The 25701-nt window shown below is 44.2% G+C and overlaps 1 protein-coding gene across 3 annotated transcripts in view; it reads right to left on the reverse strand.

Moving 5' to 3' along the window:
- Positions 1 to 25701, reverse strand: part of ATXN10 (ataxin 10) — a 142526-nt gene that overhangs the window by 81993 nt on the left and 34832 nt on the right. For all 3 annotated transcript variants that reach the window (XM_055562833.1, XM_055562857.1, XM_055562920.1), the window contains exons 4-7: positions 19227 to 19323; positions 16459 to 16617; positions 13790 to 13870; positions 5065 to 5230 (exon numbers count right to left, since the gene is read on the reverse strand). In XM_055562833.1, coding sequence (XP_055418808.1) covers positions 5065 to 5230; positions 13790 to 13870; positions 16459 to 16617; positions 19227 to 19323 — 503 coding nt within the window. The remainder of the gene's footprint in view (positions 1 to 5064; positions 5231 to 13789; positions 13871 to 16458; positions 16618 to 19226; positions 19324 to 25701) is intronic.

The following is a 25701-nucleotide window of genomic DNA, read 5'->3' on the forward strand; positions in this document are numbered from 1 at the left end:
GTTACAAGACACAAGCAACTCATCTGAATCTACGCTGCACTTCTTACACAGAAATAAACCTTCAGATCAGATCAGATCAGATCAGTTGCTCAGTCACATCCGACTCTTTGCGACCCCATGAATCGCAGCACGCCAGGCCTCCCTGTCCATCACCAACTCCCGGAGTTCACCCAGACTCACGTCCATCGAGTCAGTGATGCCATCCAGCCATCTCATCCTCTGTCGTCCCCTTCTCCTCCTGCCCCCAATCCCTCCCAGCATCAGCGTCTTTTCCAATGAGTCAACTCTTCGCATGAGGTGGCCAAAGTACTGGAGTTTCAGCTTTAGCATCATTCCTTCCAAAGAAATCCCAGGGCTGATCTCCTTCAGAATGGACTGGTTGGATCTTCTTGCAGTCCAAGGGACTCTCAAGAGTCTTTTCCAACACCACAGTTCAAAAGCATCAATTCTTCGGCGCTCAGCTTTCTTCACAAACCAACTCTCACATCCATACATGACCACAGGAAAAACCATAGCCTTGACTAGATGAACCTTTGTTGGCAAAGTAATGTCAGTTTTTGAATATGCTGTCTAAGTTGGTCATAACTTTCCTTCCAAGGAGTAAGCATCTTTTAATTTCATGGTGGCAGTCACCATCTGTTAGGTTAAGTAAATATGTGAACAGTGCACCGAAAGAATTAGAGTATACAGGTGTCTATTCCCACAATCTAAGTGAGGGTGATGTCACTAAACCTGTAAAAAAATTCAGAAGTCATAAGGGTAAAACTGATAAATCTAACTGAATTAAAAAACTCCCAAAAGGCTGAGACTACCATAAATAAATTCAAACAAAAATTAACTATGGGCCAAAAAAGTTTCTTCTATTAGTGACAAAACATTTAACTTTCTGAAAACGCTCATTTAAAAAAGTATCTTAAAAGGTAACCTGATGTGAAAAACAAGCTGGAAAGTAAGAGAGAAATGATACTTAGAGCAGTGAAAGGGTGCAGACACACACACTCCTGTGCACTGAGGTGTGTTCTTTAGAAATGACTCTTACAAAGTTTAAATAAACACATGTTCTGTGACTCAGCAATTCAATTACCAGGAATTTATAATCCCAGATCGACTTGCCCAAAACAGCAAAGGTATTTTTATAAGGATTTTTCACTGTTGTAATATTTATAAAGGTTTAAAAAAAAAATGTGGAAGCAACTCATATATACATCTATGGGAACAAATAAAAAAAATTCTATTGGCTCTATATAGTGTAATACTATTCAAGTATTAAAAAGAATGAGATGAATACATGTGTCCAAGGGTAAGATATATCAGAGTAAGTGAAAAAAGAAAGTTACAGGACAGAATATATAGTATTGTGTTTTAAAAAGTAACAAAAACATATAGGTGTGTATACACACAATAAAACCTTTGGAAGGGAAAAAATATATGCTGATAAGTTTATAGAAAATAGATGGGGCCTGGGTGAAAAAGAGCAGTCCTTAACTTTGCTTCACTGCCTCTGGCCTGAATTATTTTTTCTTACAACAAAGGAAATATTATGTTGTAAGAAAGACAAGTTTCACTACAACAAGTGACAAGACTGAAACTTAAGATAAAGCAAATCTTAAAAAAATAAGCTTACAGGACTGACAAAAATACACCACATACTGGAAACAAGTAGTACACCAAAATATACCAAAGGACAGAAGCTTGTACGTTAATATGAGAACCTAGGATTATTTGTGTAAAAGAATATATGAATAAAACCTCAGAATGTCAAAGCCACATAATTATGTAAATTAACAAATGTGCGCTGTGTGCTTAGTACTCAGGCGTGTCCGACTCTTTGCGAGCCCCTGGCCTGCAGGGCTACAGGCTCCTTCGTCTGTAGGGATTCTCCAGGCAAGAATACTGGAGTGGGCTGCCATGCCCTCTTCTCAGGGATCTTCCCAACCCAGGGATCGAACCCAGGTCTCCCTCACTGCAGGCACATTCTTTACCATCTGAGCCACCATGGAAGCCTAGATGCCACAAAAACATCTCTTTTCATTCTGAGTTTTAGGTCACCGCATCATGAGAACTTGACTGGACATCTTGTCCTCAAAACATCACAGGAGGGTAAATGCAGTGGCTTGAGGCAAACTGACGGAGCAGAGTCGACGGGTGAACACACCCTGCTTTCCAAGGTGTAAGCACTTGGCATAAATACTCCCACCATGGCTGCTTTGGAACTATCAGGAGTTTAACAACCAGCTCACAAATTACTGAATATTTAATAATAACTGACTCTCAGAAGTTGGTACAGGCCAGCTCCAATACACCACGGGGTTTATGATATATTAAATACTGAGGTACGGGTCTCCTTAAAAACTACTAATGCTTTTATTAAAAACTTTTAACTTAAAGGATAACATATATATATTAACATGCACAAGTCACGAGCATATCACTTCAGTTCAGTTGCTCAATCATGTCCGACTCTTTGCAACCCCATGGACTGCAGCAAGCCAGGCTTCCCTGTCCATCACCAACTCCCAGAGCTTTCTCAAACTCTTATCCATCGAGTCAATGATGCCATCCAACCATCTCCTCTGTTGTCCCCTTCTTCTCCTGCCTTCAATCTTTTCCAGCATCACTGTCTTTTCCAGCATCAGCTCTTTGCATCAGGTGGCCAAAGTATTGGAGCTTCAGTTTCAGCATCAGTCCTTCCAATGAATATTCAGGACTGATTTCCTTTAGGATGGACTGGTTGGATCTCCTTGCAGTCCAAGGGGACTCTCGAGAGTCTTCTCCCAACACCACAGTTCAAAAGCATCCATTCTTCAGTTCTCAGCTTTCTTTACGGTCCAAGTCTCACATCCATACATGACTACTGGAAAAACCATAACCTTGACTAGACGGATCTTTGTAGGCAAAGTAACATCTCTGCTTTTTAATATGCTGTCTATGTTGGTCATAGCTTTTCTTCCAAGGAGCAAGCATCTTTTAATTTCCTGGCTGCAGTCACCATCTGCAGTGATTCTGGAGCCCAAGAAAACAAAGTCTCTCACTGTTTCCCCATCTATTTGCCATGAAGTGATGAGACCAGATGCCATGATCTTCGTTTTTTGAATGTTGAATTTTAGGCCAGCTTTTTCGTTCTTTCACAAGAGGCTCTTTAGTTATTCTTTGCTTTCTGTCATAAGGGTGGCATCATCTGCATATCTGAGGTTATTGCTATTTCTCCTGGCAATCTTGATTCCAGCTTGTGCTTCATCCAGCCCAGCATGTCGCATGATGTACTCTACGTATAAGTTAAATAAGCAGGATGACAACACACAGCCTTGATGTACTCCTTTCCCAATTTGGAACTAGTTCGTTGTTCCATGTCTGGTTCTAACTGTTGCTTCTTGACCTGCATACAGATTTCTCAGGAGTCAGACAAGGTAGTCTGGTATTCCCATCTCTTGAAGAATTTTCCAGAGTTCCTTTTGATCCACATAGTCAAAGGCTTTAGTGTAGTCAATAAAGCAGAAGTAGATGTTTTTCTGGAATTCTCTTGCTTTTTCTATGATCCAACACATGCTGGCAATTTGAGTGTATAGATCAATGGATTTTCAAAAAGTGGACTATTTGGGCTTTCCCGAAAAAACTACAATTTTCTAGCTATTAATACGTAATAATTCCTCCCACTGTTAAAGAAAAAAGTATGAAAGATACAGCTTTTCCTAAACATCAGGTAATGTCTTCTTATAATATTGATATCATCTATATTATAAATATTCGTGCCTTGAAAAAGTTTAAAGCTGTGATGTAACAAGTACTAAGTTTTACTTCATTTTCTGTCTCCTGGAAAATTCATTTTTAAAAGTTCCTTGAAGCATAGCTCACTGCTCCTCCTGCTGGAAACTGGGGCGAATCTTTCTCCAGAAAGGAAAGTAGCCCAGGAGTAAGACTTTCCTCTCTTCTATCACAGACGTAAGAGTAAGAAATTGACTTTATCAGCGAGACCCAACATGGCCTGTGTGACACAGCACAGCAAGTCCACAGCAAAGCAACTTTGAAAAAGGTTATTTTCACAAAGAAGGAAATGCACTTGCACGGCAGAAGGGGCACAATCACAGCTGACATTTACTATGGGAGTGAACAGGTGCACAACCCCACACACAACTCTCAAGGCAATGCTGTGGGTTGGGGTCCACCTGCCCACCTTCCCATCCAGAGACGGCAAATGGACGACAGCACTGATCGTGATGCACAGACTTAAGGACAACTCAGATGTCCAACTATGACCAAGTCTTCACACAGCACGCTCTACCAGCGTTTTACGACATTCATTACGCATGCTTGCTTTATGCATTCAGCAGGCATGCGCTAAGTGCCTCCTCTGTGCATGGTTCTAGGAACATTACCGTCCAAACCTCTGCCCTCATGCAGCTTTTTCACACTCAGGAGAAGGAAAAACAGGAACTTACAAACAGGCAGTGTAAAATGATCTCTCTATGAACACCTGTGTGTGTGTGTGTGTGTGTGTGTGTGTGTGTGTGCACGCATGCACATATTGGTGTTGACTGCCTAGAAGATACATTAATTACAGCTTAAGTCATTAGCTCAGGATGGTAAGAATAAGGGCACTGCTTTCACTAATCTGTATTTTCATAACTGTTCTAAAATAAGAATACTGTCTCAGCTTGGGCAGCTGTAACAAAATACCAGACAGGGTAGCTCATAAACAACATTTATTTCTCTCAGTTCCGGAAGCTGGAAGTTCAAGATCATGGTGTCAGCCCAGCTGGGTTCTAGGAGGGCCCTCTTCAGGGCTGCAGAGGGCCGACTTCTCGCTGTGGCCTTATGTAGTGGAAGGGGCACGGACACTTTCCGGGGTATCTTCTACAACCTCATCCGTGAGGCCCTCATGACCCAACTGCCTCCCAAAGGCCCTCCTCCTGCCACCATCACCCTGCGCACCAGGTTCTGACCAGGAACTTCAGAGGAGGTCCAGCCACAAACATTCAGTCCCCAGCAGGTATGTTACTTAAATAATACTTAAAGTTTTCGTCACCAAGGACCTGGCTGAGTCAGAAAACCTCTCTGTTCACTCACCTCATCATCGGCGTGCTGTTCAGAGGTCAGTTTCAGCACAATCTTGCACTGATCCACAAAAGTGCTTGCGATCAACTCAGCATGGCTCAAAAACACAGGGGCATCATCCTTGGTCAGTGGCTCGTCACCCACTATTTTGGCGATCATAAGGTCCAACAATGTAACCCTGTAAAACAGAGATGCTTACATGAATATGTAATACTGAAATTGTAGAATACTAAAAATATTTAGAGACCATTTTAAGAGAGTACTTTTATTTTGAAATTCCTAACTTATTTCTAATGTCTACTTAGGGAAAACATATTTTTTGTGAATACAATTCATCAATTACCTATTTTTCAAAATTTTGATTTCTTTGCTGTGACTAAGCTACAGAAATAAGCACCTTGTCATATCCATTACTTTGAGCTGTGAAATAAAATTCCACATTTTAATAATGCTGTCAAGGTAAGTTATACATCACCTACTGTGACAAGGGCAAAGTGAAGTGGGCTAACTTTTATTCACTACTTTCAGTTCAGTTCAGTTCAGTTGCTCAGTCGTGTCCGACTCTTTGCGACCCCATGAATCACAGGACGCCAGGCTTCCCTGTCCATCACCAACTCCTGGAGTTTACCCAAACTCATGTCCATCGAGTCGGTGATGCCAACCAGCCATCTCATCCTCTGTTGTCCCCTTCTCCTCCTGCCCCCAATCCCTCCCAGCATCAGGGTCTTTTCTAATGAGTCAACTCTTCGCATGAGGTGGCCAAAGTACTGGAGTTTCAGCTTTAGCATAAGTCCTTGCGATGAACACCCAGGACTGATCTCCTTTAAGATGGACTGGTTGGATCTTCTTGCAGTCCAAGGGACTCTCACAAGAGTCTTCTCCAACACCACAGTTCAAAAGCGTCAATTCTTCGGCGCTCAGCTTTCTTCACAGTCCAACTCTTACATCCATACATGACCACAGGAAAAACCATAGCCTTGACTAGATGGACCTTTGTTGCCAAAGTAATGTCTCTGCTTTTGAATATGCTATCTGGGTTGGTCATAACTTTCCTTCCAAGGAGTAAGCGTCTTTTAATTTCATGGCTGCAGTCACCATCTGCAGTGATTTTGGAGCCCCAAAAAATAACGTCTGACACCGTTTCCATTGTTCCCCCATCTATTTTCCATGAACTGATTGGACCAGACGCCATGATCTTCGTTTTGTTGAGCTTTAAGCCAACTTTTTCACTCTCCTCTTTCACTTTCATCAAGAGGCTCTTTAGTTCTTCTTCACTTTCTGCCATGAGGGTGGTGTCAACTGCATATCTGAGGATATTGATATTTCTCCCGGCAATCTTGATTCCAGCTTGTGCTTCTTCCAGCCCAGTGTTTCTCATGATGTACTCTGAATAGAAGTTAAATAAACAGGGTGACAATATACAGCCTTGACATACTCCTTTTCCTATTTGGAACCAGTCTGTTGTTCCATGTCCAGTTCTAACTGTTGCTTCCTGACCTGCATACAGGTTTCTCAAGAGGCAGGTCAGGTGGTCTGGTATTCCCATCTCTTGAAGAATTTTCCACAGTTTATTGTGATCCACATAGTCAAAGGCTTTGGCATAGTCGATAAAGCAGAAATAGATGTTTTTCTGGAACTTTCTTGCTTTTTCCATGATCCAGCGGATGTTGGCAATTTGATCTCTGTTTCCTCTGCCTTTTCTAAAACCAGCTTGAACATCAGGAAGTTCACGGTTCACATATTGCTGAAGCCTGGCTTGGAGAATTTTGAGCATCACTTTACTAGTGTGTGAGGTGAGTGCAATTGTGTGGTAGTTTGAGCATTCTTTAGCATTGCCTTTCTTTGGGATTGGAATGAAAACTGACCTTTTCCAGTCCTGTGGCCACTGTTGAGTTTTCCAAATTTGCTGGCATATTGAGTGCAGCACTTTCACAGCATCATCTTTCAGGATTTGAAATAGCTCAACTGGAATTCCATCACCTCCACTAGCTTTGTTCGTAGTGATGCTTTCTAAGGCCCACTTGACTTCACATTCCAGGATGTCTGGCTCTAGGTGAATGATCACACCATCGTGATGATCTGGGTCGTGAAGATCTTTTTTGTACAGTTCTGTGTATTCTTGCCACCTCTTCTTGATATCTTCTGCTTCTGTTAGGTCTATACCATTTCTGTCCTTTATCGAGCCCATCTTTGCATGAAATGTTCCCTTGGTATCTCTAATTTTCTTGAAGAGATCTCTAGTCTTTCCCATTCTGTTGTTTTCCTCTATGTCTTTGCACTGATCGCTGAGGAAGGCTTTCTTATCTCAGCTTGCTATTCTTTGGAACTCTGCATTCAAATGGGTATATCTTTCCTTTTCTCCTTCGCTTTTCGCTTCTGTTCTTTTCACAGCTATTTGTAAGGCCTCTTCAGAAACATCATTAGTCTGTGAAAATCAGCCACAGAGCTTAGCGCTTTTCAAAACTCCTAAGACTTCACATTTCTTACAGCAGTTATTAATCCAAAATAAAACAAACAATCCCCTCAACTGAGCACAGAAGAACAATGAATAGTTCAGTATGCGTTCAGATACATCTGTTTTCTCTAATTCACATACAATCCTTAAAGACAACAGGGTGCTCCGCCCACAAAGCCAGGCCTCCCACCTTCCCTGAGCAGGACGACCTCCGAGAGGCCAGAGAAGAGGCCACACAGGACGTGTGATTCAAGAGGAACTTGAAGGTCTGCCCGAAAGACATTCCCTGTAAGTTGGGATAACGTGGCAGGTATTACCAGTCTAAGAAGGCATGATCCCTAGCTTTAGGGAATTGAGCACCCAGGGGACGATCACCCAGAACAAGGTGAAGAGGAATGAGGAACAGACAGACAGGTCCTAACTGGAGGCAAGGACCAACACCACGCAGATGCTGAAGGAGGGAGAAGCAGATCCTGAAGAGCTGGGTGGGGTCAGGACAGAGGCAGGCCACAGGGCGGTGGTAATCGAGGTGACCCAGGAACCGCAGGAAGGCCCTGGGGTCCCAGGAGCCCCGCTGAGGGGGGGCTGCCGGCAGGTGAATGCAGACCTGCTGGCTGCCTCACACAGCAGGCCGAGGCAGCGGTGCTCCCGGGCGTCTCCTCTGCTCAGGAGAGGCGCCTCTCCATTCTATTAGGTGATCCTGAGATGGGAGAGCTAAGAGACAGGAAGGAAGAGATAGGAAGAGCTAAGATTTTGAACGAAACAAATCAGGGGTGAATCTTTAAAATATAAAGATACACACCAAGCTTGAGAAGTACCTGGGAATAAATTATACTTCATTCAATGATCCTCCTTATATTAAGTCATCTAGCAATAAAAACTTTTAAGGGCTCCCACTGTCGGGGAGTGGGTCTAAAAACTTTACTCTGGAAGATGGGGTCCTCCCACCTGGAGTTCCCACCGAACTCTCTAACTCCGTCTGCTTCTGGCCACCATCCAAATCATCCTTCTTAGGGATTTTCTGGCGGTCCATGGTTAGGACTCCCCGCTTTCACTGCCGAGAGTCTGGGTACAAACCCCGATTGGGGAACTAAGATCCCACAAGCCACGCGGTGCAGCCAAGAAAAACAAAAACAAACAGACAAACAAAAAGAAAAAAAAATCGCGTCTTTCTCATAAAATAAAGGAATTACACACAGGACCACAACTTGAGTAGGAAATTTTTTTTCAGAGGCATTTATTTTGATTGTGCACTGCATTTGCCAGCCCCATCTCTGTGCCAGAAAACGCGTGTGTGTTGGGAAGTACTGCCGAGTCAGGGGAAATGGGACAATGGGGAATGTCTTGTTTCTTGCAGTTGCGGGGGAACCACACTAAACACTTCCTTGAAAACATGACGGAGCGCGAGTGGTCTAAGAGATCCATTCACCCAGTAGTGGAGGCTGCAAAACCAGAAAGACCCAGCCAGAGGCCAGAGACCGGCTGTCCACAGCCATCACAACACCTCAGTCTCACTTCCTGCAACCCGGAAATCAGCACGGGAGCTGCCTCGGGGCCCTCAGACACAACCCGCAACTCATCCCTTGATCGCTGGCTATCATGAGCTGTCTACTTCTAATTCACTTCTGATAGTTACATACTCTGTCCTCAAAATGAGGAGTCCCCTGCTTCATAAAAAAAAAACCGATAGCAATGCATATGGGAACGATTTTACGGAAAAAATCTACAGCAAGGTTCATACTTTAAAGTTATGCTTCAATTGAGGCAGTCTACAGTCTCAAGAGCTCGTGCTTGCACTGTCCTAAAACGGGTAGGTTATGAGAGGACTGGAGTGACGGGGCAAAGGATAAGGGGAAAAAACGAGAGAGGGAGTCTTACAAGCATTCTGGGGAAGAAATGATATCTTACAATTCTGAAAATAAAATATCCGTAATTCAAAGACTGACATCTCCAACAAATTCTCAATTTATATTTGAACTACTCCACCTGTATGATGTATTGAATGGCATGCCACAAAGGCCAAAACTTTCATTAACCTGGACAACAGGCTAACCAAGATATAGGCTGTTGCTGGATTAATCTCATTAATCCCGTCAAAAATTACATACATGAGAAGCTAGTGCATTACAGGGAAAATGAGCAATGACTCTGGCATCAGACATACTGAGTTCAAATACCACCTCAGCCACTTTTGTAACCCAGGGCAAACACCTTAACCTTAAAAGTCTCAGATACCTGATGTGAAAAAATGGCAAGAATAAAACTATTTCAGAAGGTCTCTCTGAGGATTAAAGGACAATGGTTGCATGCTGCCTCCATACACACGAGTGACGCTACCTGGAGGAAAAAGGCAAGCTCGCTAGAGTAGCAGTAGTAATAGAAATATGCACGCAGAAACACCAACTCACTTTCACTGAGCGATGATTGCATGCCAGCACTGAGAGCTTCATGCAGATTGTAGTTGGTAACCACAACGATTTCATGGGTGCCTACCGTCACTACCCTCATTTTACAGAGGAAACAGGGTTCCAAGAGGTGACTTATCCAAAGCAGAGAGCGACATAACCAGCACAACTGGCCTCCGCTCTTCTGTCCTGTGCTATACAGATTATAACTCTGCAGACAGCTTTGCTGAAGCGCCGATACTTTGGTCACGTGATGTGAAGAGCTGACTCACTGGAAAAAGACCCTGATGCTGGGGAAGACTGAAGGCAAAAGGAGAAGGGGGTGGCAGAGAATGAGATGGTTCAACAGAATCACTGACTCATGGACACGAGTTTCACCATCTAGGAGATGGTGCAGGACAGGGAAGCCTGGTGTGCTGTAGTCCATGGGGTCGCAAAGAGTCAGACACAACTAAGCAACTGAAAAACAACACAACACAGATTTAAACGTGGTAGCTACACAAGCCGGTGTCTAGGAGCAGCTAGTTTAACTCAGTATCACTCCAGTTCACTGGGAAGGGGGACGAGAAAGTTGCACAAACACAGGCACTCATTTCTGCATAATCACACTCTGTGAGTTGATTTTAACCCTGTATCCAAAATATCTTCACCCAGTAATCAGCCCAAATAAACTACCAGGGTGAGGGAGTCAACTCCCCATGACAACCGTAGAACCAGCACAAGAAAACTTCGCCTCCCGCTTACACACCCACGCTGGGGGCAGGGAGGGGCACCGTTCACCCTCAGGCCCTAGGGACCACGAGCAGGGTCTTAATGAACACCATGCCTGCTTCACTGACTGAGCCCCCCCTGGTTTTTAATCTAACAGCCCCCAGCCCGACTGGATTCTCTAGCTCAGCAGCTTGGGGTCACAGCCTGGGCATTCCTCAATAGACCCTGTTGTGTGTTCCCAGCTGAGACGCCACAAGTGCCCCAGAAATCTCCAGTGCAGTCCCTCCTCTGAACCCCAGGACACGGAACGTGTCCTATCTTCTCAGTTCTCACAGGGCGGCGTGGAGCACCACTCCAGAAGCAAGGGGCAAAGTTAATTTCATCAAACACCCCCGCTGAGAAAACCATGTCTTTTCAGTTCTGTTGGCCTGTCAGCACGGCACTCTGAAGAATCATCCATCATTGCCCAAAACGAGTCACCAGGGAACCCAGCAGCCTCCACTTCTCCACAGAGCTCTGAGCGCTCCTCCTCCTGCCCCCAACCCCTCCTCCTGTCACTGAGCAAAGACAAGCCGCCAGGCCCAGCAGTTCCCGCAGTGAGCTTCACCCGAACCGGCTGAGCCACGCCAGGCCCCTGGCAGCAAAACGCGTCCTCCTGGTGGATGGGGTCATCTGTGGTCCACAGTATCAACAGAGTCGGCATCCTGAAGAGATGCTTCAGTAAGTATTTGGTATCCGTAGAATTTCTCATTCCAGTAAAGTTCTAGTACTGATTCTGGCAGGTGTTAAGAATAGAGAACTCACAAGATTCAATCTTTGTCCTTGAAGAATACATATTCCAGCAGAAAAGCAAATAATCATGATAGATGTGCAGGTGAGGATGCAAATAAGTTTGCCCGAGCAACTCAGGAGAGCGAAGGGAACGCCGGCAGTACCTGCAAAGGCCCACGTGGACATGGAATTTTTCAGTAAACAGGCACCACCACACGACACCATCTGCAGGCGGCTGAATCTGAGGATGTGGAGGACCCTCAGATGCAGAGGCCGGTTGTGAGTTACACTCGGGTTTCCCACTGCACTGCTGGTCAGCACTGCTAAACCCTCGAGTTGCTCAAGCGTCAACCATACTTAGAGGAATCAAATTCACAGCAACAGAAAGTAGCACAGTGGTTTCCAGGGGCTGGGGGAGGGGTAAATGGGCAGCTGCTTAATGGCTAGACTTCTCTTTTGTTTAATTTTTGTCTGCATCAGGTGTCAGCTGTGTTCTCGGGTTCTTCCTTGCAGCGTGCAGGCTCTCAGGTTGCCCTGTGGCACAAGAGATCTTGGTTCCCCAACCAGGGATCGAACCTGCGTCCCCAGCACTGCAAGGCAGATTCTTGAACACCAGGCCCCCAAGGAAGTTCCCAGTTTCAATGGTACAAGAGGAAACAGTTCTGGAGACTGGCTGCACAGCAATGTGACTACACTTAAACTACCGAACTGCACATTTTTAAAAGGTCACAATATTAACTTCTGTATTAAGTGTATTTTATCACAGTTTTAAAATACACTAAAGCCGATGTCTAGTCAAAGGTGGTATGTAAACCAGAGCTGTGACACGAGTGAATTCGCCACATACTGAAATGGTCTAGGTGGTCAGGCTTACTGACCAAGGGAAACAGGAGTGGAGGCGGCGGTGGGGGGAGAGCACTGAGGTTTCCCATCCAGCGAGTGATGTTACAGTAACAAATACACCAGTGAGAAAATCCCATCAGTCACACAAGCTTTCATTCAAAAACTTGTCTAGCACCTATCATGTGCCAAGCACTGGTCAGGAAACACGGACAGCACAGAATAAAAAGGACCAAATCCTGGCCCTCACACTGACAATCCAATGCTACTGTCGCATACTAGCCAGCAAGTGTGTGAGCAATAGAAGTACTTCTCCTTTGTAAGAAAAATAACGGGGCAGGGGAGCTGACGTCTGAGCAAGAAATCTGTACGACGCTGCGAAGCAGGGGCTGCAGTTTCTATAATAAAAATGGGAAATGTTTGGTCCATCATCTTCATTGGGTTAGGAAATGGATCAGTTAACAAAAGATCATTTGATAGGAACATGTAAATAACAAGCTTGGATACTGAAATACAATGAAACTGTGTGTTCTTGTTTTCGGATGTTCCTCACTGCAGAGCAATGTACTAATTTATAGCACTGTTCGTCACATTACTTATTTTAATTATTTTTCTGCAGGAAAAGTATGCATATGTGGTGGGCGGGTACTGGATTTATAAATACGGCATTTAAATGTATTTTAAAAGCATGAACTTTTCCTTTTTGTTAAAGATATTAAAGAACAAAAAAACACTACTTAACAGGACTACAAAGAAGTGCATGAAGATTAACTGTTGGAACCCAAATGCACTGAAAGAATTTCAAAACCACGGCAATTATAAAAATTGTGACTATAATCAAAAGATTAACATTTTTTAAGGTTTTTGATCATTAGATCTGTGATTTCTGAGTAAGTTTTATTTTCCTAAGGCAACATTTCCAATCAGGTTAGGAAAAACATACGCTTTGGGGATGGACAGAGTCCTAGATCATTTTACTCGCTCCTCTGATTTTACAGGCCAGGAAACTGAAAGCGAGGTGAAAGACCTGGCCGAGGTGACCCAGACAACAGGGCGCAGGGCCAAGGTGTCACGGTCTCTGGGCTCCGCGGGCACGGCCCCTCCCACTACACGGCAGTGAAGGTCGAAGACACGTATTGATTTTCTTTCATTCTAAAGCACACACTGGAAAACTGCAAATCTACAAAGTGGATCCCGAATCCTGACAACAGGGATGTGAACAAATGAGCACATTCCATCTACAGAGCTCTAATACGCAGATGCTGGAATTACTTTTATAAACGTGAAGGACAAGCCTAACATTTTGTTCTCAACGTTTTTCGATACGGCTTTACTGAATAATGGCGCCAACCTGGATTCTGCAACGCTCGGTAAATCGCTGCTGTTGTGGCTGAGCTGTAATGTTAACCAACCAATTTAAAACCATTACCGACACAGAAACATGTATTTAGAGATTTTGTGCCAACTAAGAAACCACACAGTTTTTCAGTCATGTGTACAGGATACTCTATATGGAATGCTAAATTCTCAAAACCACACTGGTTTTTGGGGTTACCTTTCTTGATTGCTCATTTTGGCATACATGGCTTTAACCAATTCCGGGCTCTTCAGAAAATGGTCTGTAATAATCAAGAACCTAAGAGAAAAGGAGGAAAGGGTTAGGTTACTAGAAACATAGTAAAACAAACAAGGCCTTATCTACTTTATAGGCATGGTTTACGCATAAAGTACTCCTGTTGAATTTCTGATTAGCTTCAATTAATCTTCAAATGTTTTAAGAGGGTCACATACTATTTTTCCATTAGCAGTGAAAAGACAATAAAAACCCTCAAAATATTTTTCTCCGATTTTACTTCTAAAAAATGTATCACAGTGATTCAAATTTATTCAATTCAAGCAAAGGGCCTACCATACTTTTTACTAATATCTAAGTTATGAAAGGAAAAAGTTCACTATAGTTTAAATGATAAAATGAAATTTAGCTACAAGCTCAGGTATAACAAAACACATTAAATTCTTTGAGTCAAAACTGTAGTGTTAAGATTAATCAGAGAAATAGACATGTCCTACTTTTTCCTGAAACACATGCCGCCAACAGCCACGAATACTGGCTTGACTGTCTACTCCTGAAGCGCTCTCCAGTTACCACAAAAACATCCTCACTGTCAAGCAACGCACGCATCGAGACTCAGAGATCAACCTGGGGAAGCCCTGAGGCAAAGATTATAAGCACACTTCTTCAAAGCACTGCTGTGACAACTAGAAAGGCTGGGGAGCACTGTTAACTCTGAACCGTATTCACCAGAGGGCATCTGAAGACGTAAAAACTAAGGAATATACTGCTCTTAGCCAAGGTTAGTACTAAGCATGACAGTAAAGCATTAACTATACTGACAAACACAGTTTAATCGCTTCTTAGTAAATAACATAATAAAAGTGTACCTTTTAAGTATGATAGTCAAATGAAACATATTAACTACCATAACATAGCATTACTTCATATAAAAACAAAACTGAAACACATATTCTATTTCTCCTATAACCTTTCAAATAACTGAACAACACTGATACAAAATATTTCTAACAATAATGAATAATATTCAAGATTCTCAATTTTCACATCAACTTTGGTAGGTCATCTAAGTGTGACAATAGAAGTTCAGCCTATCAAACCAGGTATACAAAACTGTGATCCTGAAGGTCATTCATAAACCAACTACTTGGAGCTCAAAACATCTTCCCTCAAGAACTTTCATTCAAAAATGCAATGTTCCAAATACTGTGTGTAAGGGGCTAGGTCCCAGCCCCAACTCCAAACTCTAACAGTGAAGAAAGACACGTGCACAGATAGGTAATCAGAGAAAAATGCCTTCAGTGGAACACACAGACACGCATCACAGAAACAGCAGAGCTCATCTAACAAGAGGGCTGGGGCAGGGGGCGGGGCGGTGGGGCGGGAGGTGATGGATGGTGCAGGAAAATCAAGAGTCGGCGAATCCCTAGTTGAAGAGGGAAGGAAAAGCATTTAAATTAGAGGTGACAAAAAAGGACTTGAAAAGGCAACATGAAGGAAAGAAGAGCAGTGTGCTCTTGCTGTTGTTAAGTCACTAAGTCGTGTCCAACTCTGTGACCCCATGGGCTGTAGCCCACCAGGCTCCTCTGTCCATGGAATTCTCCAGGAAACAACACTGGAGTGAGGTGCCATTTCCTCCTCCAGGGAATCTTTCCAAACCAGGCATCAACCCCATGTCTCCTGAATCACAGGCAGATTCTTTCACCACTGAGCCATCGGGGAAGCCCCATTTTCACTGCAGAACTATTTAAAGGATAACAACTGTCACTCATAATTTATCAATACAAATACAGGCAGAAAAAAGTATTCTGTCTGGACATCCATACAGACAACTGGAATTCTGTGCTACATTACCTTATGGTATATAACACTGAATGTCATAATCCCGGCTGCAAATAATATTATACACACAAAGCAATGGAGATGGAATGCCAGTGGGACGCAGGTTTTTTTCTGACAACTCAAAAGTGGTCATTTAAACAGTTGTCAATTACCTGTTAAGTTTTTATCATGTTAGCTGCTGGGCCTGTTTTTCTAAATATGATATCACCCTCTGTTCCAGGGCACTGCACACAGTCACAAGTAAATTCTCAACTTTCACTCAGATTTCATCGCACTGCCTTTCTGACCCAATACCTGCTCCAGGGAAGAACCAAAGATAAAGACCTTCATAACCAGAAGAGATCCAATCGTGGTTAACATATTCTAAGTGACAAAATTCAAATTTGTGATTAAATTATTTTACAGAATTACTATTTCTGTAAATGCAAAAATTTTGTGGTAATATTTTATGAGGAAGGTGGGGTCCCACTAATCTGCAACATAAAATGCCACAAAGACATTTTACAGCCTGTAACTAATACTCCAGCTTTATGGAAAAACAGAACAAATTACCTTGGTAGAGGATCAAAAATACACTCCATCCAAAGCAGAAGTCCAAGTAGAAAGGGCATTAGAGAAAGACATATTTACTTTACAAACAAAAAGGGCTAAAAATGGATCCATTCCTAAGGCTTTTCTTGTTTTTTCAACATATGTTTAACTCTAACTTCTTGTTCAATTGTTGTAATTCAAGCTTTTACTCAGAACCTTTACCAGGAAAGTGACACCAGCATGTCCTTAAGCAGTCGCATGTCTAACAGGACACTTACGGCCATTCCGACTCAGGCTGCTTTTGGTGAGCTTCTACAACATCAATCGCAATATTGAGGTTTTCTTCCAGCTCCTTCATTCTTTCAGAATTCAGGGATGTGAACAAAATCATTGACGAGTAGGCAACAATTTTTCTGTCTGGATGATTTAGGCAAGATCTTCCAAATAAAGAAATCAGGATGTTAGCCCAATGATAAAATATGACAACTCATAAATGACAATAATACAACTAACAAATTCAGTATACATTGACATTTCTAAGGATTTAACAAAGAATCACATCTTTGAAACATTATTTCTGGCAAAAATAGCAAATATAAAATCAGTCACAAAACAAAGTATTTGATATGAAAGCTGCAGTTGGCTCAGAAGCAAAAAGCAAGTAACATCTGCTTAAAGAAAAAAATAAAGTGATTACATTTATAGAGCATTGAAACGCTCATTCTTATTAGAAAGAAAAATTAAGAGGCAAAAAAAGATACTTCCAAGACTATAGGCATTTCTTTAACAGTTTGAGGGACAGAATGTGCCAGGGAAAGATGATATATGGAGAACCTGGGAGTCAAAAGCCTCAGGATAACTCCTGGTTCCTCCATTTATCAGCTGTGTGACCTTAAAAGGTCACTACATTAACAGCTGTCAATTCTATTACGGTCATGCACTATGGCAGGACTTCTTTTCATTTAAACCTCGTACTACTCTTCTGGAGGAGGTATTACCCTTTTTCACAGATGAAGAATGTGTTGACTTTACTTGCTCAAGGGCACAAAGCCAATACCTGCCAAAGCTGAGTTCAAACCTGGTTGTATCTGCCTCACAAACGCATAGAGAGTGAAGTCACATAACTTCTTTCAGTGTATTTTTTGACACAAAAATGGAACACGATAGCAAGACCTCCTTGGCTTCTGTGAGCACCAGGTCTGAAACGAATGTAAAACCACCAGGTAAACTCCGGCTGCCCTGTTCAGGACCTCTCCTGTGTTCCTATGACACCTGGCCTCCCCTGAGTCACATCCCTTCTTACACAGTGACACGCTTCCAGGATGGGCTTTGGGGAGTAGCCGATATACCTACGGAGAAGGCAATGGCACCCCACTCCAGTACTCTTGCCTGGAGAATCCCGTGGATGGAGGAGTCTGGTGGGCTGCAGTCCCTGGGGTTGCTAAGAGTCGGACACGACTGAGCGACTTCACTTTCACTTTTCACTTTCATGCACTGGAGAAGGAAATGGCAACCCACTCCAGTGTTCTTGCCTGGAGAATCCCAGGGACGGGGGAGCCTGGTGGGCTGCCGTCTATGGGGTCGCACAGAGTCGGACATGACTGAAGCGACTTAGCAGCAGCAGCAGCAGGATATACCTAAGTTACCCTTTCTCCAATCAGCTAATTCAGAACTTGGCAGATATGAGGTGCTCAGACAGTTTTAAAGAACAAATTCTCAAAAGTGAGCGGTGTTTATTTCTATAGCTTGAATTCCACCAACTCTTCCTTCCAACCTAAGCTCAATTATTACTAACCATAAAGATTTTTTGCCTTCAACTCTAGTGACAGGAGTTTGAGAACCAGTTACCAACGCAGTAAGACAGAGAGAACATGAAATTTACCTCATCCTAACTCTGTACAGATGAGTCCAGAAAACCTACACAATCACAGCACAGAGTTTGGGCAGCTGGTATTTAAAAAGGGTAGGCTTGGACCCCGTGGGCAGCACAGGGCTCCCGCTGCAGCTGCGCCATTTACCAATGGTTAGCATCAGCTCCACCATTTGTCCAAATGGGGACAGTACCGCTTGCCCTGCAGGTACGTTGTTGCTGTTGTTTAGTCACTAAGTTATGGAGCCTGCCCTCTGTCCATGGGACTCTCCAGGCAAGAATACTGGAGTGGGTTGCCATCTCCTTCTCGAGGGGATCTTCCCCACCCAGGGATCAAATCCGTGTCTCCTGCATTGCAGGCGGATTCTTTACCACTGAGCCACCAGGGAAGCACAGGGATTTATGCAGGATGGGAAATGCACAGTAAACACCAACTCAGGGCCTATGAACACCAGCTGCTCTGTGCTTACACTGCGGCCACCACCAAAGACACCCCCTGGTGGGAGCGGACCCCGGATCAGAGGCAGGCCTCCTGCTCCTGGACAGGCCTTTCCCGTGGCCATCACCCGCCCACCTTTCATCTCAAGGCTCCGTTTCTTATGCACTAACACAGCTGATCAATGCAAAGTAGTAAATCACCAGAAACAATACCATGAACCAACTGAAACAAACACAGTGATTTCCCAACATCTTACACTTGTCCATATCTACCAAAACGCATAGCACTGTGCTGAGCACATAAGAAATGCTCAGTTAATAAATACGTGATTAATTCATCACCCATACTTCAATGCTTTATAATTTTTTCTTTAAAATTTTTTCCTTACTAAAAAGTGTCCTTAACAGTATTTACATAACCAAAACTTTTATTCACATAAAGTTAAAAACTGACCCACAATGAAGAGCACAAATCTTAAGTGTACAGCCCAATAAATTACTAGATATGCACACACCTATATGACCACCACCCAGACCAAGATACTGAACACTCAACCCAGGGGACGCCCTCACGCCTTCTCCCAGCAGTTACCAAACCCGCCACTGCCCGCCAAGAGCAACTACTGCCCTGAGTTCTATTACCAAGGTTAGCTCTTCCTGTTTTGGAACTTCACCTAAGTGGAGTGATATAACTACAACCTTCTCAGAAGTCAGAAAAATTCTTATCAATATACTCACAAGAAGAGCTCTGGGAATGCATGCATCCAGACAACAGACTGGGAGTCTTCATTCCGGGAGGCGATGTTGCCGAGAAACTGCAGGCCACAGCGAAATGCTGAGGGTTGACAAGAGCAAAACAGATTTGTAATGAAGAGAATCTGAACTCACTAAAACATATCCTGAAAAGAAATATTCCTCATAGTATCCAACAAGAAGTTTCTGCTCGCTTCTCTCAACTGTGCAGGCCTCTCACCAGAGGGAAACTTTGGGCATGACGCTAGTATGAAAATGCCTCACCAAAACAACGCGTGCTGCTGCCGTTCAGTCCCTAAGTCGTGCCTGACTCTGCGACCCCACAGACTGCAGCCCGCCAGGCTCCCCTGCCCATGGGATTTCCCAGGCAAGAACACCGGAGTGGGTTGCCACTTCCTTCTCCAGGGGATCTTCCTGACCCAGGGATCAAATCCGAGTCTCCTTCATTGGCAGGTGGCTTCTTTACCGCTGAGCCGCCAGGAAAGCCCTCATCAAAACAGTCTTCTCATACAAAATTAACTAACTTTTAAAAAAGACTGTAACTGTGGGCACAAATTTACCTGTAGTCACATTAAATATCACTGGAATATGTGTTCCAGTTGAAACAGTTACCCTTAGACTGGATTTAAAACATACATGTAAATACAAAGCTACAGAAGCACTGATGGTCAAAGAACGGTGAAAAGATACACAAGACAACACCGGCCTATAAAGGTGGTCACACACCACTTAATCAGACATAGCGAACTTTAGGGCAAAAAGCATTATTGGAAGGTTTTTTAAAAAGTCATTTCAGAATTTATCAGAAAGGCATAATTTTAAATTGGAATCACCTAATAATATGGTCTCAAATATATATAAAAGAAAAATGGACAAAAGTATAAAGCAAAGAGAAAAATTCAGTTAAATTCAGCAATAACAATATATTTTTCCCAGTAAATTATAAAACAAGCAGACAAAACGATCAGCATATTTAGAAGATTTGAGTAAGATTTAATAACAACCTAGTTGACATATTTATACTATTTCAGCAAATAAAACTGCAGAATTCTGGACAAAACCCAGCATGCTGTCAAGCGCAGGCGAGGACGTGGCGCAGAGGAACCCTGGCTCACAGCGGGTGGGACGAGGCTCACGCAGTCACTTCATCACAGTCTGGTGGCTGCTTACAAACCCAAACAAACTCTCAGCACACAACTCGGCAGTCCCACTCCATGGAATTTACCCAAAGGAAATGAAAATTTATGCCCATACAAAACCCTGCACATGAATGTTTACAGCAACTTTACTCCTAACTGCCGACACCTGGAAGCAGCCAAGATGTCCCTTCAGTAGGCGAATGGATAAATAAACTGAGGCCCATCCAGACGATGCAGTATTATTCGGCACTAGAAAGAAATGAGCAACCAAGCTATGAAAAGGAACATTAAACACCAAATGAAAAGTCAATCTGAAAAGGCTACATACTGCCTGAGTCCAAGTCTACAACATTCTGGAGAAGGCAGAACTATGGAGACAGTGAGCAGACAAGTGGCCACCAGGGTTAGGGGCTGGGAGCGGGTGTGAACAGGCAGAGCACAGAGGATCTTTAGGGCAGTGAAACTTCTCTGTATGATGTTACAATGATGGACACATGTGCTACACATCTGTCCAAATCCACAGAACATATATGTGTATACATGTTATTGCTGTTCAGGCGCTCAGTCGTGTCCAACTCTTTACAAGCCCACGGACTGCAGCCCGCCAGGCTCCTCTGTCCATGTGATTGTCCAGGCAAGAATATTGGAGTGGGCTGCATTTCCTTCTCCAGGGGATCATCAAATCCGCATCTCCTGCTTGGCAGGCAGATTCTTTACCGCTGAGCCACCCGGAAGTTCGTGTGTCTACATACACATACCTATATAAGAAAAAGCACTCAAGCCCATGGGAAAACCACAAGATTGTACTACACACACACCAGGCTGGCAAAAATTTCAGTTAGAAAATAACAAAGCGTTCATGAGAACGCAATGCACTGGGAACTAAAGGCTCTCTGAAGTCCTTTACACCCGTGAACAAAGCACATTTCAATTATTTTTGCCTGAGAACCAGCTACCAACTGCTGCCTCTTAAGCTTCTCAGCCTGCTCTGCAGACATAAAGGCAGGTCTTCAGACGCCTCCTCCATCAGCTGGCCCAGCCCGCCCTGTGGGGAAGGGCGAGTTCCCCTCTGGTTCTGGGGACATCCTCTGGCCCAGCTTCTCCTGCTTCTCTGGGCTCACCTCCTGCAGGAACAGCTTCTCCAGAGACGCGCTCCCACACAGCGGGACAACCAGCAGTGTCCAGCAGCAGGAGCTTCCTCGAGACACTTTGAAGCCAGTTCCACGTCCTGGAAGCAGCCTGTGGACGACGTCCCCCTGTACCCCAGAGGGTGGGTGTCCAGCAGGTTCCACCAACATCAGCCCTCAGCGACTTCAGCACCACTGCGCCCTCCACAAGGAGGCCTGGATCTCAGACCTCAGCGGGGAGCGGGGAGCCCCTTCCTGAGACACTCATCTCAGCCCTGGAGCCCTGGCCCCTCCTCCTGTGTGCAATTCCTGTATTCTTTGGCATTCTCCTTACTTCTTAGTAGTCAATCCCCTGTTATTTCAAGCCTTTGTTATAGTTAGTAATTCTTTCTTTTAAATTTTCCCTAGTCAAATTGCAATGTGGCTTCCGTCTCCTGGTTGCACCCCAGCTGGTGCAGAGATGGCGAGAAGGGCCCGGGCAGCAGGGAGGAAGGGAAAGGGGAGCAAGAAAAGGTGTTGTCAGGCACAGCCTTGGAAAACACACACAGCTCAGCCCGCCAGGACCGTGTCATCAGACAAAGAAGCCAAACTATCCTTTAACAAAGAAAATTTAATATGTGGCCATTAGTTAAACTAAAAAGGCAACACTGAGGTAACACGGAGGTTAAGGTACAGGAAACTACCACTCACCACCCTTAACACTGGAGACCCAAGGGAAGGGGTGAGGCTCTGAGCACCCAGGAGCCTGGGGGCTCCGCAGAGGGGGCCCAGACCTCCCTGAGCGCGGGGCCTCAGCAAGGGCCAGGCTGGCTGACAGGTGTCTCAGAGGGAAAACCAAAAGGCTCCTGGAGGAAGGGAGCTGGAAAGGGGGCCGTTCAAGGAAGACACGAGTGGGGAGCCGTTGCTCTCCTTCCTGCTGCCTCCACTCACCCACGAGATCCTCCGCTGGCTGAACCTCACAGAACACGGAGGAGACGCGAGTCTGTGGACACCGCTTACCCCAGCAACCCCAAACGGCACAGATGGCTAAGCTCAAAGCTGCGTGACGACGGCCTCGGAACCAGAGCAACGCCCGACACTGGACAATCACTGATGCCACTCGCACCGTGCTAAGTGCTTTATTTACATAGACTCTTATTTATTATAACTTCCACCATGTGGCAGGGATCGTCATCTCCATTTTACGGGTGAAGACACAGAGGCACAGTGGTCAAGCACATGGCCCAGGTCAGCAACAAGCCAGGGCCCTGGTCCACAATGGCTGCCGCCCCGGACCGCACACCCAGGAGGACAGACAGCAGGCCACTTCCCACGGGCACCTGAGCCCGGTGTGTAGTCTGCAGTCACAGACACTGCTGTGGACGCCTGGCCGCCCACCCCTGCCCCAGCCCCGCCTCAGCTCACACCTGAGACCGCAGGCCAGTGCCTCACGGGCCCCAGCTCCGCCCGCCCGGCACCCACGCCCACAGCCTCCTGTTTGCTGTTCTTGAAGTGGTTCCCTTGGGGCCAGGGCGGCCCATACATACAGGAAGAGTGGAGGGTCGAGAGCCCGAGTGAAAACAGAGCGGGACGCTCCTGAGGAAGGAGCACAGGCATGAACACAGCCTCGAGAGCCGAGGCGGGAGGCCAGAGACGACAGTGCCAACAGGCACGCGCTGCTTCCTAAGAGCGGACGCCCGCGTTCTGTCTGCATCATCCCACTGAACCCCACAACACCTCCATAGCCTCGGGGGAGACAGCATCCCCCTGTGCACAGTCACCAGAGTTCGGAAGAGCGGGTCACCAGCCCGGGCCACCAAGCCCGCAAGTGGCACAGGACGGGTGAGAACAAGCTGCAGCTCTTCCCAGGGACGGGGACCAGCTCATCGGAAAGGAGCCACAGGAGAAGCTGGGATGAAACCAAGGCCCTGCTCCCTTAAAGGAAATCCCACCAGGCAGCAACCAGGGGACATTTTCAAGGGCAGAGGACTTGCAGGCTTCTACCCTCCTAGACCTCTGCTCTGCTGGGCATGCGGGGCTCTGTCCGCAGGCTCCCGAAACCCAGGCCTCCCTTCAAAGCCCATCGCTGCTGCTCCAGCACCTCAGAGGCAGAGCAGCTGTGAAGATGGAGAAGGCTGAGGCGTGTGAGCAGTCCGTGCTTGTCACTTATTCAGAGTAACGCGACTTTGGCCGCTCAAAGCAGAGTTGCGAAACTGTGGCCAAAAAGCAAAACACTGAGATAAAAAAAAACTATGCAAACAAAATGCTGAAGCAAGACCCTCAAAACTGAATTAAGTTAACATTTAATCTAAAATAAAGCAGGACGCAAGACGGCAAGCACACGTTCACACCCTACTCACAGACACTGAGATGACTGAAAAGCAGCGTCTAACGCAGCCTGCACAGACGACGACGGTTATTTTTCTTCTCATTTTTTTGAGCTTTTAAAAATTACTCTATAAGTCTGCCAAGAAGAGTGCCTGACTGACTAATGACCGGCCATGGGAGGGAAAAAGGGTGCTGGCATACATTATGTGTCAGATTTGGACAAAAAGATAAATTCTTATAGAAATTAAATAAGGAGAAATTACTGGACAGAGGGATGAGCTAGGGAGTAAGTCCTGTTTCTCTGATTTTTTTTTTTTTGCCTAATCCTCTTTGGAATCAGATGAAAAATTGTTTTGATGATAACTCCAGAGATGCATATTAAGGCCTTGTAAAATTTTATTTATTTATTTAAAAAATTACTCTATAATAAAATTTTATAAAATGTTAATAAAAAAAATCATTTTAATCTTGTCATAGTTAAAAATGACATTAATATTTCTTCTGAATATTTCAAAATATTAACACTGAAATCCTTGTAAAATTTTAACACACACAAGAAGAGCCAACAATATAAGTTAGTCTGAAAGCCAATGAACCCAACAACTCATCAGGCAACTAAAAATTAGCTCTCTGAATCAGAACACAATTCTGGGAAGGAAAAGGTTTAAAGACATCCTAGAAACAAGAAAAGAAAACTCAAGGCAAGTACAAATGACAGTTTACTTTTACCAAACAGCTTATCAACTGATCTTTATGTAAATATTGCAAATGTTACAAAGCCCCTCAAAAAGCCCAACATTATTTTTATAGATTAGGGAAGAACAAAGGCCAAAAACAACACCAATAACTCAATTAAAATAAGTCATGCCTATGTTTACATAAAATTTGATGAGCATAAGATATTCGTCACACCACTGCAATTATTCTCTGAAAATAATACTCTAAATATTATTTTGACAACGTAATTATAGTTCTTACCTCAAGAGCGGTAACAAAACTCTGGCACCAATATCCAGCTAAAAATCTATGAAGAATAAGGTTCTCACAGAAAAAGAATCAAAAGAGAGTACAGGCGCTGCATTAGGAGCTAGAACACTTTTTAAAAAAAGATTTTATTAGGTTTGAACTTATGCATTATGAAATGTGTTTAAGTTTCATCGTGGCACCAAAGTTTCATTCTTGAATCCAAATAAGATTCATTAACATCACTGGCTGCCTCTTTCAAGAAGGCATGAGAAACATCACTTCCATTCTCCTCCCTGCCTCAGTAATATCCTTCCAACTCCATTAATCAACACAAGTTATCTACTTGAAATTGACACAACTGAAAAACTAAAGGAGACCTAAACAAATGCGAGAGATGTCCCACACTCATGGGCCAGAACACTATCGTTAAGATGGCAATTCTCCCCAAGTGGGTCTACAGATTCCACGTAACCCCTAGTATCCACAATAAACAAATAGCTCTCACAACCTGACAACGAGATCTAACAGCCCAATTAAAACCTGGGCAAAGATCGAACAGACAGTTCCCCAAAGATTTATAAATAACCAAAAAGCACATGAGAAGATGTCCAACACTGTTAGTCATTAGGGAAACGCAAATCAGAACCACAATGAGATACCACTTCACACCCACAAGGATGACTATAATCCAGAGAAAGGAAAACAAATGTCAGCAAGGATGTGGAGAAAACTGGAACCCTGCTGGTGAAAATATAGAAGGAAAAGTTTGGCAGTTTCTTAAAAAATTAAATACAAAATTGATGTACCAATTCCACTCCTAGGTATATACTCAAAAGAACTGAAAAAAACAGGCACTCAGATAAACACACGTACACGCATGTTCGTGGCAGCACTATTCTAAATAGCCAGAGTGGCCCAAGA

This window comes from Bubalus kerabau, chromosome 1 (genome assembly GCF_029407905.1).
Source record: "Bubalus kerabau isolate K-KA32 ecotype Philippines breed swamp buffalo chromosome 1, PCC_UOA_SB_1v2, whole genome shotgun sequence".
Classification (NCBI taxonomy): domain Eukaryota; kingdom Metazoa; phylum Chordata; class Mammalia; order Artiodactyla; family Bovidae; genus Bubalus; species Bubalus kerabau.